Consider the following 15,950-nt stretch of genomic DNA (forward strand, 5'->3'; position numbering starts at 1 on the left):
TGCTGCTGCTGCTGCTGCTGGGGAGGGACGTAGGGTGGCTGTCCTGGCTGAGATTGTGGGGGCTGGTTGTAGGGAGGTTGACCTGGAGCAGGGCCGTGAGGACCTTGGGACTGTTGGTAGGGGGGTCCTCCTGACTGCCCGTGTTGGCCAGGAGGCTGCGAAGGGTGACCTGGCTGGGAATAGGGAGTTCCAGAGCTGCCCTGTGGTTGGCCAGGGTACGGAGGCTGCTGCTGGCCAGCGTGAGGAGGGGGGCCGTGCTGACCGTAGTAGCTCTGGCTCTGCTGGCCGTAGCCACCCGGCCCCTGTTGTCCATAGGCTGACATCTAGACGTGAACACAGAACGATCGGTCAGGATCAACAATAGTTCACCTTAAAAGAGGGAAGAACACTCAGATATGTGAGTAAATATAACCGAGCACAGCTGAATTGCTTGTGATCATAAACAGCTTTTTTCAGTTGAGCTTTTACTACAGCTTTACTATCTTGAGCCCCTCTGTGGAATATCAATCACAACCTGAATACAGTCGCTGCACTGACAGATCCTTTCTTAAGCTTTAAAAATATATAAAAATAACCAAATATCCACAGTCACCTCTTTGATTTTTTTTTTACCATTCATTCTCAGCGGAGTAATCAGAGCATCTCTTCATCTTACTCACAGATTAAAAGGGAAAGACAACGGTCTGAAAGAGAGGAGTGTGTTCCTCTCTATAAACTGATCACTCAAAGCGCATGAGAAAAACCATCTAAGTGTAGGAATTCAGCCGTGTATCGCTTTAAATTACAGCCGTGAAAATAAAAATTGAGTTTTGACTTCATCTCCTTGAACTTCAATATGAGGCTTTTCATATTCTACCCGATCCTGCGCGCAGAAAGCCTTTCAATACAGCGTTTTCGTTTCATTACCCTGAAGGAGCATGGAAGGAGAAATCCCTGACCTTGTGAGGAAACACTAATAAAAAAGGAAAAAAAAAAAAAGAGACTGTTGTTTTGGGAAGGATCTCAGCCACTCCAGAATTCAAAGAAAATAAGAGATGGTAAAGAGTTGGCACACATTAGAAAAAAACACATGAAGTGGCTATATTGTATCAGTCTGACAAAGGAAGGGAAGCCGTTTTCTTCTCTGCAGGGCACTTATCGAGTCCACGGTCAGACACCAGGCAGGCCAGTATGAGATAATCACACCACACAATGGGCACAAGACCACAGACAGCGGACGTGAAAGAAAAGGCTTCACTCTACGGGATTCCCTGCATGCATTTCTCTGTTAAGACGGACTGCCTAGCTGGGAGAGTTCAAGAAGGGTCTTATTCCTAGCTATGAGTAAGTAGCTAGGGCAGACTGGATGTTTGCGCTTTTCAATTGGACGACGCTGTCAGAAAACGCTGCCCGCTGTGCCCGTACACACAACTTGAATTTTCCCCGGCCTTTTGCTTTCGAGCGTGGATTGCTCTCTTTAAGTCTGTTCCTGTAACAGTTTTATTCTTTAGTCCATTTCTGGAAAAATGTTTTTCGGGATCTCCAATAACTTCGGTTGATCGGATCGTCTATGATCAATAGGTGGGGATGCTTTGGGAATTCTAGGATTCAGTTCTAATCCTTGGCATTATTCTCGATGGAACAAATAGAAAAGGGTGCACTATTTTCAGGCTGTTGTTATTAATGTAACAGCCTCTGCTACGTTGGGGAAAGCCACTGTTATCCAAAATCCTGTACAGACACAGGTCTTTAGTTTAGAGTTATTTTCTTTACCCGGCCAGAGTTGGTTGGGAGTTTTGTGTGTGTGAGCGCTAAAGTACGGTGCTCCACTCCACTTACATTAGGGTGATGGGGTATGCACAAATAATTAAGTACAATTGCCTTGCCATGAACTACAAGATAATTCTAGCGTGTGCGTGCTGTACATCAGGATATCTTCCCGTCTAAAACACAGAAATTTTACAACAAGACTTCAATAAACAGTGTGTCATCTGCAGTGCTCTTCTGTCTCTCTGATATAGAGACCATACAAGTCTAGTTCAGCAATTTGGAAATATACTTATCTCTTGCAGGGTTTCTAAGACCTTTTTATTATTTTTTATTTTTATTATTTATTATTATTTATTATGAATGGGGTATTGGTTCCATGTTGGTTTCGTTGTGTAGTTTTTACAGCATTATCAATAAAATCTTTTTCCAAAAACACATTTAAAAGCAAGACCGAAAAATGCAACGTTATAGAAGTAGCGTTAATTTCACTGATACAATCAATTTTCAAAATCACATTTAAGACATTTTAAGGCCTAAAATTCAGATTACTGAGTTTTAGATGGGAAGAACATTACCTCTTTCACATCTGTCTGTTAAATATGAAACTACAGCAAGCAGCCTTATGGTTAGCTTAGCTTAGCTTAGCTTAGCATAAAGACAGAGGGGAAAAGGTTAGTCTGGCTTTGTCTGAAGGTAACAAAATATATCTTGTTTTTTTAAATCTCTATAAAAAAAGTGTAAAAAACCCAAAGCAAAGTGCAGTTTTATAGAGCGTTATATCCTGGCTATTTCTTGGCCAGGAGCCACACCTTCAGACAGACCCAAGTTAGCCATTTCCCCGTTTGCAGTCTTTATGCTATGCTAAGCTGAGAGTGGTATCGATTTTCTCATCCAACTCTTGGCAAGAAAAGAATACGTGTATTTCCCAAAATGTCAAACTACTGCTTTAGAGCCATCAGCTCCACTTGTAGCTAAAAGAATAATGTGCCTTGTGTATTCATGCTTTGTAGACAGTTTCACGTCTTTAAAAACTTCAGACTGGACTGATTTCAATATTTTCAGACCATGATTACTCACCACAAACAAGTAACTGCCTTTCTACTCCTGCATACTTCCTGACATCCAATGAGTCCGCTTCATAAAGTCCATTTATCTACTGTATGCTACCATTTCCGCCATTATTGTAACAGTCACAGACCAAATAAATGCTCAACTAACAGGAATGTAAAATACTTATTAACTTGTGGTCTGGACTTCAAGCAGTGCCTCTTGTCTAAGTATCACAGAGACTCAAAATGGCCCTGTTAAATGTTCCCTGGAAGGCTGGAAGTGTTTCATTGTTAATAACTTCTTGGTTTCACCTGGTTTATACTTTATTTTACTAACAACAGAGATGTAGCTTGTTTGGTAATGCCCATCATATTGGCAGCGCACCCACCCGCAAGTTGTGGTGGTGGTTTGTTACTGCTTTTTTAAGGACTTGGGCAGGACAAATCCCATTTGCCGTTTTTTCATACGCTACCCTCACAGTGGTTTTTTGAGTTGCCATCCACGAGACAGTGACTTAATATTTGGTGATTTCAACAGTCATGTTGATGATTGTTCGGATAGGTTTGCCTTTTTGAACAAGTCTTTTAACCTTGGCCAACATGTCTCTGGACCCAGACACAACCCTGGTCATATGCTGCACTTGAAACATGCTCCATTTTGAGGATTCCCACAACTTTCATTATAAACGCATTGTCTAAGTAAATAAACCCTATGTTCTTGTTATATTTGCAGTCAGTCAGAGGTGTCAGAGGCTGTAAGTAAACCTACAAGAACTTCTGATCACCACTTTGACGTGGTAAATATCCTGGTGGTACAAAGTTAAATTGAAATCACTTTAAAGAGTCACAAGCTTTGATTGAAGACTCTTTGGCCTTTTAAGTCTGACCGTAAGTTCAAAGAGAGGTTGAGCAAAGGTTACAATGAAGATGCAGCGAAAGTCATCTAGATCAATAAATACCGACCTGCTGTCCATACTGCATGCTGCCCATAGTGCCAGGTGTTCGGCTCTGAATCCCCATCGGATACCTCTGAGGGCCTGGAGGTCCATAACCTTGCCCTGGGTAAGAGCCTCCCTGCTGGGGTCCAGGCCCTGTGGGAGGCCCTTGCTGCTGCTGGGAGTAGGGGTTGGGTCCTCCATATGGCTGGCCACGCATTTTCCCTACCTGATCCATTGGGCTTGGAGGCTGGAGGACACACAGAGAGAGAATTTGTTTCAACGAGCTGAAACAGTGGATGGATGCACTGGCATCAGAACTGCATGAAAAAGGTTTGACTTTAGAGATAATTGTCTGTCATTTACTCATGGTTTTTTGAGTTGATGGTTATGGCGTGTCTACTGCCCCTATTAGACTGCAGTCACACACCATAACAAGCTATAACAAGCTCTATAATGATGCAACTGATGGGATATTGTTCAGAATGTAGCGTTACGACTGGAAAAGATGAGAAAATGTAGTCCAGTTCAAATATAGACAGAGATATTTTGGAACCTTTTAGTGGGTTTTCTTGAAAAAGCATTACTCAGCAAGGAACACAAACGATGACTCTAACATTGCAATGTGTCGTGCAAGCATCATCTCATAAACCAGTCACAGTATAATCAAGCAAATATAGAACAAAAGGCAGAAGGGGGAGGGAAAAAAACAGTAGTGGATTTACTTTCCTACTAGAAAGGGAAAAAATTGGCCATGAATGAATGAATGAGCCCACTATATCCGCCAGGAGCGTTTCCCTGCCCAGGAGATCATTGTGCCAGTGGGTGGATACTGTTACGGCGGAGACGTCAGGGAGGGTTTCTATGAAAATAAGCTTAAGGAAGTGGAAGTGTCTGCGGTGGCTGGAGCTGGGCCCACCCCTCAGCTGGAGCCACGTCAGGATGAAGGGCCGGGGTGGTGTTGGTGGGGGCTGACCTTGGCCGGCTTGGATTCGGGGAGATCCACATGGCCCGGACAGGCAATGTTACTGGGCCAGACGGCCTTTTTTTTGGCTGGAGAGCCGAGGAGGAAAACGGAGGGCGGGGGGGTTTGCTCGTAATGAGGTAGCCTCGCCTGTCAACAGCTGGAGCCAAGGTCATAAAGTGTCTGATGTTGTGTGTGTGTGTGTACACAAGAGATGAGCTTGGTGGAATCCCCCCCAAACACAACACTCAAGCAGCGCAACAAAAAATAAATACAATTAAAAAATGGGATTCCGTTGAGCTACAATGAACTGGTCATCCCCGGAAAGTCTGAAAAAAAACAAAAACAAAATTCACACCAGCGCCGTGTGGGTATCTAGCTGGTTGCTGGCCATCAACTCATCACACCGCTGGCAGACCCTGTGTGCTCTCATCAAACCCACCGCAGAGGCGTCTGAAAGTACGAGCCACAATGGGGGCTTTGAAGTAGCAACACCTCCTGACCTGCTGACCTCGGGCAGCAGACACAAAGCTTTCATTGCTTCCCACGGTTATTAATCTGTGTGTGTGTGTTTTTTTTTCCTCCCCCAAAAACCTCTTTTCCTTGGTTAAGGGAGACAACCACCGGGGCTATTTATAGCCAGCGAGACGGAGAGGGCAGTCTGCCGAAAATGTAACAGGTCCCAGCTGCACTGCTGTTTGAACCTGGGCCAGGCCTTGCTCTTCCTGGGCTTTAATAAAGCAGCAGGCTTTGGCACTCTATGAATGACAGTGCTGCAATGAGAAAGAGGAGGTCGGGTGGGGGGTGTCTCAGCAGGAGACCTGTGTGTGTGTGTCAGAATGTACTGTATGTGTGTGTTGGGGGGGATCCTGTCCTGTAGGTGTTGAGGTGGGGGTGGGGGAGCAACAGGCTGTCAGGACAGTCAACCAACATTATCCAAGATAACAAATTCCACTCCAGGTTTTCCCTCTAGCCTCCCCCAGGCCACACTCTCCTGAGCTCCTCCAGGTTCAGGAGTGTGTGTCTGTGTGTGTGTTATGTTGTGTATATGTATGAAAGGAGGGGAGGAGAATGGGAGGGGGTGTTACTACGCTCCCCAGGGTCATTATGGACCGCACCGTGGAGGGAAGAGGTAACAGGCCCCGGTAGACCCTCTCCTATGACCTCTAATGCACTTTTAACCCCACTCTGCAAGGAAGGACATACCTCCCCCTCACCCCCCACCTGACATCATGCCACAATGATCCATGCGACACACTGCCCAGCCTGAAGATGACTTGTGGAAAGTACTGAAACGCACACCGTCTTGTTGCTGGTTTTCTGGTTTTGGTGTATTTGTCCAATTACGGCAAAAAAAAAAAAAAAATCTTCTCATTGCCGCTAACAAAGCTGGAGCGACTTCCACTGGATAGAAATATGCTATAGCTCTTTTCTAATGAGCTGCTTAAGCAGTTAGAAAGAGCCTCCTGTGTCATCCGCAAAGTGTGCCACCGAGGCCTGAATCAGCCGCTAACGTCCTCCAATCCACATGAAAAATGACTCGTATGCTAACAAACTACAGAGCTGCCACACTAAAGGTAAAATCTATTTCTCATTTAGACAAAATCTCACAGCGATGACCAGGGCCATGAAACAATCAAACCTTTTTTCCCTCACCAATTTCGGTCGATATTTTGCCGGCGGCGAGAATATTTCTACAAAGGCTAGCGTACCCACTTTTCCATTAAGAAGCCTGACAGCTCGGGTCCCGGCTCAGCAGGGAGAGGAGCTGTGGAGTACACGTCCACTACAATCAGGGTTTCCAGCTCCCTCAGCCACGTGGAGTCAGCGCTGACGTTCCCAAAACAAAACAGGCTTTCCTCTCTCATGTCTCATTTAACAAGCACTCTAAAAGATGGAGATAGTGGTCATGTGACCAGGCGATCAGAGAGCAAAGGTAAGTGTGCACGGCGCTCAAGTGTACCAATATGTACCTTACAGAAATCACCACTACATTTGAAATGGAGCAGCTGAAAATAAATATTTCCTCAATATTTATAGATGAGCTGATATTTTCTAATAATGTTCACAGAATCTGACTATTTGTATGCCAGTACATTACTCCAATTGGAATAGTCTGACATTGTCACCATGTTAAATTGAATATAATTGTATACTGGACTGTAAATATAAATAAATAAATGCACTATTCAATCAAATATACTGGAGGTCACAACCAATGGGTGTGACTCCTGCGTAAACCATGCTCAATATTACACAATGACATTTAAAACATGTCATAACGACTTTAAAGACTATGTGCAGTATAAATCCAGGGAATACAGGACGTTAAACCTACTCGAGTTTTTTTACTTCTCAACCTCATTCGATCATGTTAACACATCTGTGCACTGCATGCTGGGAGATAGTTGTGGCCGGTCTACTGCTCGGGCCTTCATTGATCTGTTTACCAGCATTTTCCTCGTACTGCTTAAGTTGTTCACATCTGACACACCATTATACATCCCTCAACACCCCAGCTTTTCGCTGAGGCTTTTATGTGTGTGTGTGTGTGTTTGTGTGTGTGTGTGCGTACCCTCACTACACAACCTCTACAGCATCTTGTGTACAGAGGCCAGGGCCTGCCATAGAAGGCTCTGTTCCTCTTTCTCTTAGTTATAGAATGAGTGGCGCTTCAGAAGGGCTACACCAAGGCTGGAGCACTGCTGCTGTTGAGTAAAGTCCTTGAGCATCTGAATTTATTTTCTCACGTTTTAGTCTGAGTTGGAGAGTTTAATCATAACCCGGCTGTGATCAGAAAGTAGCAGGAGTTTAAATATTACACAGGTACGAGGCTGAGAAAAAATGCCAACACGAAAAATGATGCGCTTTGCATTTAGTTTTTGCACTATTTAAAATGGATTTCAAGGTAAAATAACGCGCAAATGTTTAACAGATTCAATAACTTGAACTGCACGAAAAAAGTCTAACTTGGTATTTGTCAGCTTGGAAATAAGCAAGGTTGTTCATTGCTCAGGATCCAGCACAGACAGGGATTTCTTTCTAATATACCAGAGGAACATGTGAGGGGTTGGAGAGGGTTAGGGCAAGATAGACACAAGAAAGACGATAAGGCACGCAACACAACTGAGTCGAGTATATGTCTGAGTCCTTGTGCTTTGAAACACCAATGACTATCAAGGTCTGTCACGATGACCTGCCACAACTAGCACATGCTGTTAAAACTGATCTTGTAAGTAATGCTCACTTGAATTACAAGTAATGGGTTGAAAATCTGCAAATCAGACGAAACGCCATTTAAGCATTAACATTGCAACGTACACGTGTATGCAGTCACAGTTCGAAGCATGCAATGTAGTGCTGCAACTATTAGTCAACTAAAAGGCTGCTATAGCCTTTCAGCTTGTGGTGGCTAATGTTAGCATAACTAGCATTACTGAATTGGTTCACTGACATGACTCGCAACAATTTAGGGCTGTAACTAACAATAACAGGTACTCTTATTTCTTACTTTCTTCCAAATAAACATATGCAAATCAAAAGCTACCTGTAAACCCTTTTCTATTCATATTGCAAAATAATACTGCTGTCTAATTTGTAACACTAAATAAGAATATAAATAAATCCAGAGTATGATCATTATTTCTTTCGTTCTCATTATAAAATTCATATGAAAAAAAAAGACATTTAGGTAGATTCCCTGACACACACAGATCAAAGGTTGAAAAGCTTTGCAGCAACAAAGTCATTTGTTTCCGAAACTGTCTCAGCTGAAAGGCTTATTTTCATTCCAAAAGGTCACTGGTATACTTTGACAGATATAAGACAGACAGATCATTCAGCTTTTAAAATGTTCATAATCAATACTGTGTTGTTGTGCCAATATTTGCCTTCTTATTTTGGCCACAGGAAACAGGAGCAAATAATAAAATTTAAAATGGTACGAGTATTTAGGGTTTCCTTTAAGAATCTCACTTATAAAACACATGCCAGAGGTAGATTACTATTCATTTAAAACAAGGAAATTACTACAAGCATGCTCATCAACATCTAGTAAAACCTGTCACCAGAGTCAAAAAGGCCAAAGTATTCCTGACATGAGCTCCCTTACTCTGTACAGCTTAAACACTTGTGACAAACATTCCACGTGCAGCAGCAGAGTCTCAAACATGCACGCTGGATGGCAACTCAACAATGCACTGTCTATTTTTTTCTGCTCAGTCATCTAATCAATTTCTGGAGGAAACTCTTCCCCTCCCTTTTTTTTCTCTCTTCCATAAAAAAAATAAATAAATAACCACAATTAGCACATGGCTAATCTGCATAGAGGAAAGCCAGAGCACTCTTGGCAGAAGAGGTTGCACTGAGTATATTGTGTCATGACTGGGCTGCTGGTGGATATTGCAACTATTCAAAACGAATGTGTGGTTGTGTGTGTGTGTGGTGTGTGTGTGTGACATGGGGATGGATTGTAAAGGGTTGGGGAGAGCGGGATGGGATGGATGGGATGGAGGTTGGTGGGGGGGGGTGGGGGGGAGGTCTGGAGCAGTGGCCTGAGAGCAGAGCTGGAGTTACGGGCCTTTACAGGAGCAGGACTGGATCCGAGGGGGGGACAGACGATAAACAAGCTGCTGCTACGATTTAATCCGGGCCACACGGGCCACATGGCCTAGGCTCGGCACACACACATCTGTTCTCGCGTTAAAGCCCGTCGACACCGCAACGACACCACAGCACCTAACTGACCGGTAAGGCCGCCCTCGTACGTTCAGCGGAGTCGGTACGGTCACATGTCAAAAGAGGGACAGTGCGACGCTACCCTTTAGCACCCAATGTCAACGCCAGGGGGTGAGAATCTGTTTCTCTGAGTCCAACACTTCCACAGTGGAGCTCTGCGCCCCAGTATGGCCAGTCTCCACTGAGCAGTGAAGGGTTAAGTACTTTGCTCCAGGACAAGAGACGGTGTTTCCTCATCCACTGTTCTTCCACATCAACACAAGACTTAAAAAGCGGACCGACTTTTAAAACCAGGATGCAGAGTAAATGCTCCTTCAGACATTAAAGAGGAAGAACTGCTGTGGTATGAAATCACAATGTCAGGGTAACGCCTTTAGGAGCAGGAAATTAAGATATTTCAATTATAAAAATCCATCATCATGTTACAGACTCCATTTTCTTGATTATGGATCAATTGTTTCTCCTGCAAATGTCCAGAAAAAATGCAAAAGTAAAAACATGTCCATCACAATTTCTTAGAGCCAAAAGTAACATAATAATAGCTTATTTTGTCCATCCAACAGTGCAGAACTCGAAAATATGCAGTTCATGATACTTTAAGACAAGAAAAATGTAATTGAAAAGCTGCTCCTCTTTACTTATTTACTGTAACATTTGAGCACTCTGGCTTTTTTGATAAATGAAAAATGGCACAAAAAGATTTATAGCCTTCAAAGTGAAGTATCAAAAACATATTTCGTTGGTATCAGATACTCAGGTATCGTAGCAGCACAATGATTTAATTTTTTTAAACAATAATCAGCCCTAAAAGGAAGTGTGTGTAAATAATATTAACTGCCACCCCTGAATGTTACACTTTTTAACCAACCTCTACATAAATAATAACCAACACCAGACCACAACTGCAACCTGACCCTTTAGATACTGGGAACAGCCACATTTTGACACTGTGCAACTTCAGTAGAAAGTCCTATAACTTTAAGAACTCATATCATAGGAGTTACACATTGTGTTTCCCTTTTTCATAAATAATACCAACACCAAAACACACAGGGCAAACACACAGCTGGGTCCCAGCAGCAACAGCAGTGAGGTACTCTTACTGCAGCCATAAAGCATTAAAACAATCTAGACTACTTGTTAAAATGAGCTTTTAAGGCTGGAGTACAGCCAACTGGTGTGAGCAAATAGCTGGGGAAAGTACCTGAGAAGCAGAGTAAACAAGAAGCTAGGGGGGGGAAAAAAAACAACCAAAAACGCCATGTTCTCAATTAAGCAATTAGTCTGCCTTCCCACCACGTCAACCTGAGAAGTTCCAACTTCCAGCTGACCGCTGTGTGACTCTGGATAAAAGCGTAGAGGTCCTGGGTTGGGCAGAGGGGGCGGGAGCCCGCGCCTGCCGGTGATATCATATACACTGAGCGGAGGCAACGGCACCCTACTCACACAGATGTTCACCCAGCTGTTCCAAGGAATTCAAAAGATGTTCGGCGAGGAGAGGAAGAAGGGAACTCACATGACAAAAATCGGCTTTTACATCTCTGAGAGATGGAGGGAGAGACAAAGCTTTTCCAGGGCTATTTGAGGTTGATAAGAACAACAGAAACTACAACAAAAAGACAGAACTTAAAAAACATTACTCTGAGCGCCTTATTTCCAAAGAAAAGCAGCCAAAGGTCGATGCTGAAGACATATTCCTGGGTAAAAAACCTTTACAGACTGGTGGATTCTTTATACACCGTCACTCCAGCAATCTGTCTGTTAATGTCACAATGTCACACAATCCTAATGATGATACTGTGATGGAGGTTTCATTCTTAGCTCAAATAATGACTGCACCATTGCCACCATAAGAACTGAGCAATCACCATTTTCAAATGAAGACTGAGATACAGTTTAAAGTTCCACAAAAAGCTAGTAAGGGGACCACAAGCAAAGATTTTTTGTCGAGTTAAAGAATGAACATCATGTAGTCTGTTGAGGCACTTCTGATTCTGACAGTATGCGTAGACAAGAATTTGAGGGTGAAGTTATACATTTAGCAGAAACAGATCTGAGCAATCAAATTGAGAGGTGGTAATAGCAGTTTATCTACAAGTTGCTACTACTCATGAATTGGCAGCCTAACATATTTCAGCACAAAAATAAAATAAAAATATGAACAAACAGCCTATTTCCAATTGAACAACCATGTTCTATTCATTTCTGAATGGGCATGCAGTGGCATGCCATTGCAAGCTGATAGAAATACCTATAAAGTGTTTAATTCAATATTTTAGTCCAATGTCTTAACACCTCTTTCCTTCCTTGAAAAGATACACAATTGATTAGTACCAATTTGACAGGGGCGATTAGCGCCTCAGAGTGAATGTTTACTGGTGAATAACAACATAGCTAATAGGTGTTAACTGGTTCCCAGCACTGTACTGACAGGCCCAGTGTGCTCTGAGAAAAAACCTCACCCGTTAGGTAGATCAGAGCAGCTTGCTGAGACCGTCCAGTTATTGCCTGATAAAAAAGGAAAAAAAAAAAAAAGAGGACTGCCTGCTGCTGCCTGACCTGTCAGTGTGATGTGGAGGTTGGAGGTACAAAAGAGTGAACATTCACCCTGACTGCTGGCTGTCAAGCTGTCAGGCCAAACTTATATTTCCAGGTGACAGTGGCTGATTCTCGGGAGTGAGCCGAGGCGAGGGCTGTTTGGACTGGGAGCTCAGAAAGGCAGAAAGCAGGGCCAAGTATGGTGAACACTGTGAGAAACAGTAGAGGGCAAACCAGCTGTTCAGAGTTTAGCAGTGGAGTAACAGTACACTCTGATGCACCTGCAGACATAACACAAACTGTGAAGTTTGACCGAAATATACAATACCTCAGGAAACAATTCAACTTTCTTATTCTTTCAAAAATGTAATAAAACTGGTGAATCTTTTTATATCATCTTTTTCTGATCTGATTTATTTATGACAGTCAACAGTCTTATTTCTAGATCTACATTCGTCATGTGGGTCATTTCAGGACCATGACCTGTTCACACTGGAATCTGACATTGGACAAATAATGTGAAAAATGGGATCTGAGCAATGAATCAGAATTGAGCGCTAAGTATTGCAGTGCGAACATAGAGTATCTATAAGTATCAGTATGGATAAGCGCTATCTGACTCAGTATCCTAATGATACCCATCCCTAACATGTGAGTGCTTCCATTTTTGCATCAAAAATGTATGGTACCAAAACTCAAAAAAAGGTGTAATGTTGAAAAATGTCAAGCGATAGCCAACCCTATGAGAGACTGGTATGACTGTTTGATCTCCTTTTCATTGGGAGTCACACACTTTCAGCTATTAAACATGTTGAAATGTATTAACAGCTCTACAGCCATGCTTAACAGATCACTGTTAAAAATCCATTACCTTTGTGTTTACAGTTGTGCTCGACAGACATCCCATAATGCACCATAGTGTGTTTAAGGCCACAGTGAGTACAATGAAAGAATGGCAGTGCTGCTCAGGTTTCATGAGCACTTCACCAGGACCGGGAAGAAAAAAAAAAAATTCCTTCCCTCTGCTCTCCACTTCCGCTCAGAGATAAGCCACTCGATGCGTTAGCAGGCGGCGAATCTTCAGTCAGCATCGGAGGCAAGACAGTGATCGGTTACATCACGTCGCCGAGGCTAGGCTCGCCGTTGCCGAGAAGGATGCTTATTCAGGCTGACCACTGGCACCCTGGACGACCCATTACGATAAGTGTGTCACTCACTACAATGCCAAAAATACCCTGGCTACTGAATGAGGCGAAGCCACTTAAAGACCTGGCTGGGTCACCGCCTGCCTCATGGTTACAGTCACAACTCTGACACTGACGTCAGACACACACACACACACACACACGCACACACACACACACACATATACACACACACAGAGGGAAACATGCTTGGTCATAATCTAAATCACAGACTAGTAATTTAATTGGAATATTGAGTTTGTGCATTGTAGAGCTATACTACAGCATGGAGGAAAATAGCTTTCAGGCTGCAGTGAAGGACTGTTTTCCAACATGTCTCAGGCCTTGCTTGCTTAAAAACAAATGAGCGACAGGCTGAACTGGACTGGAGAGACCGTTGGGATTGTTAACTTGTACTCTGGCACAGCCATGCAAATCTTCGGGTCAAGAGAGGAATGTGCCTACGACAGTTACTGCCTTTTTGTACAGACAGGCTGCACTTTGAATCATCACAATAAGAGTCCAAGCTTGGCATTAGCAAGGCCCCAAATACTGTTCAAATGTGTCTTCGGTGCATAAATCACCGTCACCTGCTACACAGGCCGGAAACAATGACACTAAAAAGCCTTTCTGCTGTCGCTTTTGTCTCTGCTGACTTTTTTCCCCCCCCCAACCATGAGCCGATCAAATCAAAACAAAACAATGGCTCCGTATCAAACAGGCTGCTAACTGGCCGCCTGGTACACTGCTGTACCGAAAGAGGTGGCATTTAAACTGGTGTAAACATTGGCCTAATTCTATGGAAAATTTTACATTAATTATTTAGGGCAGTTAAAAATATGAACTGGCACATATACGTTTTTAAAAGAGCTGAAAAGTCAATTTTGGACTTAACATTTTGGAGTCCAAGACAGGCGGCAGCTGTGAAACTTTGTCAGAACTCTCTGTCTCTTATAGTTTTGTGTCATACAGCACGATGTGAAGTTACTTCAAGGGCTGCAACCAATCATTCTATTCACTGTCAATTATACTCTAAGCTTGATTATGTTTTAGTCTGTGAGGATTGTATCTGACCAACAGTCCTAAAAGCCAAAGGGGTTTCAAATTAAGGGCAGCGGCTAATGCTTTTTTTTTTATTACCAATTAAGGTCCTGATTATTTTCTTGAAAGTTGGAAGCTCCCAGAGCCCAGTCCAGAACCTCTCATACTCTAATAGATGACTGCGAAAGCTAGCAAATATGAGTGTGGAGCCAGTGAATTTTTGACATTTTTGCTTTTAAAAATGACATGATTAATCATCAGAATCTCTTCCAATTAATTTTCTGTCAAAAAAATCTAAAGTTGCAACTGATTACTTTCATTTTCCTTTAATACATCCGTTCTTTTCTCGACTAATAGATCGGTCCATAAAATGGCGGGAAAAAATACATGAAAATCCCAAAGCCCAAATTGAATTCAAATTGCTTGTTTTGTCCAACCAGAAGTCCAAAACACAATATTTAGTTTAATATCAACCAGAAAACATTCACATTTGAGAAGCTGGAACCAGTGAATTTTTGCATTTCTGATTTAAAATGATTTGCACAATTGAAAATTAATCCAAATAGTTTCCAATTACTTTTCTGTCAGTCAACTAATCAGTTAATCAAATTATTATTTCAGCTCTGTGAAAGCTGCATTTATGACGCTTCATAAAACAACAATAATCAACATAGTTATCAGTTTATTTTCTAGTAATCGATTGACTTATCACTTCAGCACTAGATACTGCTTTCCTACTCTTGTGGTATAAGGATCTAGAACTAGAGTCAAGATTTGGGTATTGATCCATTGCTGGTTTGCTAAGATTACTTCAGTCTGCTCAGGCTCTTCGCCAGCTCCTGCTTTTCTGAAGTACTCCACAGCTTTGGTTTTATTAGCTTCAAAAAAGGCTGAAACAGTGCATTCCACATTAGGCAAAACAGAAAGCAAGGCTATGACTCCAGGGCACAATCCACAGAAACAGACGTCATGATTGAGTTCCACAAAAGACATAAAGAGAGAAAACCCAACTGTTCCTCCTGTGCTTATGTTCCCTTTTCCCGCTTTATATACGATACATATGAGCCATTGGCTTCTTCTCTGCAGAGAGCAAAGGTGAGCGCCGTATGAGAGCTGGGAGGAAGCATCATTCTCTACCTCCTAGCATCAACAACTGCACCAATTTAAAGGTTAACCACTTTATTCCATAAAAACACACACACCATACGTCATGTAAATGAAGTCTGTAGTCTCACACAGGCGCGGAGAAGGATATTACTATGCTAATCTGGAGCATTTTAGAAGGTAAATGTCAAAAGAAATGAATTACCTTTACATTCCAGCGTGCCCTGATGCAACAGCCCAAGTTTGACATTTGTCCATGGAGGAACTTGTTTTTCTCTGTGTATATTCAATGGGCAACACTGGGCATACAATTATTCAGATTAATAATTCTCACTCTCAGTGAAGGCTGGATAACTTTCAATAGCTTGTGGAAGTCAATAAAACCTGAAAGTGTTCAGTCAATGTGATGTGCTCTGTATAAAAACATTCATAGGGATAATTAAGGGCTCTCGTTGATGATGCAACCAAGGAACAAACAACAGTGAACTCCAGAAAGAGACTGAGCTGGAAAATGTAACAGCGTCTGTAGCTGTCAGCTGGGATGACAAAGGCCGATGTTACTGAAGAACGACGGACGGCTGGTGACACGTGTAGTAAGAGCAGGTCAGAGAAGCTCCTGAGGCAGCGGCAAACACAAACACACACACAC

General features: G+C 42.7%; 1 protein-coding gene across 1 annotated transcript in view; it reads right to left on the reverse strand.

Annotated features, from left to right (window-relative positions):
• arid1ab (AT rich interactive domain 1Ab (SWI-like)) overlaps positions 1 to 15,950 on the reverse strand; it is a 50,444-nt gene that overhangs the window by 26,817 nt on the left and 7,677 nt on the right. Inside the window, exons 2-3 of the mRNA XM_035681199.1 lie at positions 3,762 to 3,983; positions 18 to 323 (exon numbers count right to left, since the gene is read on the reverse strand). Of these exons, the coding sequence (XP_035537092.1) occupies positions 18 to 323; positions 3,762 to 3,983 (528 nt within the window). The remainder of the gene's footprint in view (positions 1 to 17; positions 324 to 3,761; positions 3,984 to 15,950) is intronic.

Source organism: Morone saxatilis, unplaced genomic scaffold (assembly GCF_004916995.1).
Source record: "Morone saxatilis isolate NCDOM2014 unplaced genomic scaffold, NCSU_SB_2.0 Contig9, whole genome shotgun sequence".
In the NCBI taxonomy this organism is placed as follows: Eukaryota; Metazoa; Chordata; class Actinopteri; family Moronidae; genus Morone; species Morone saxatilis.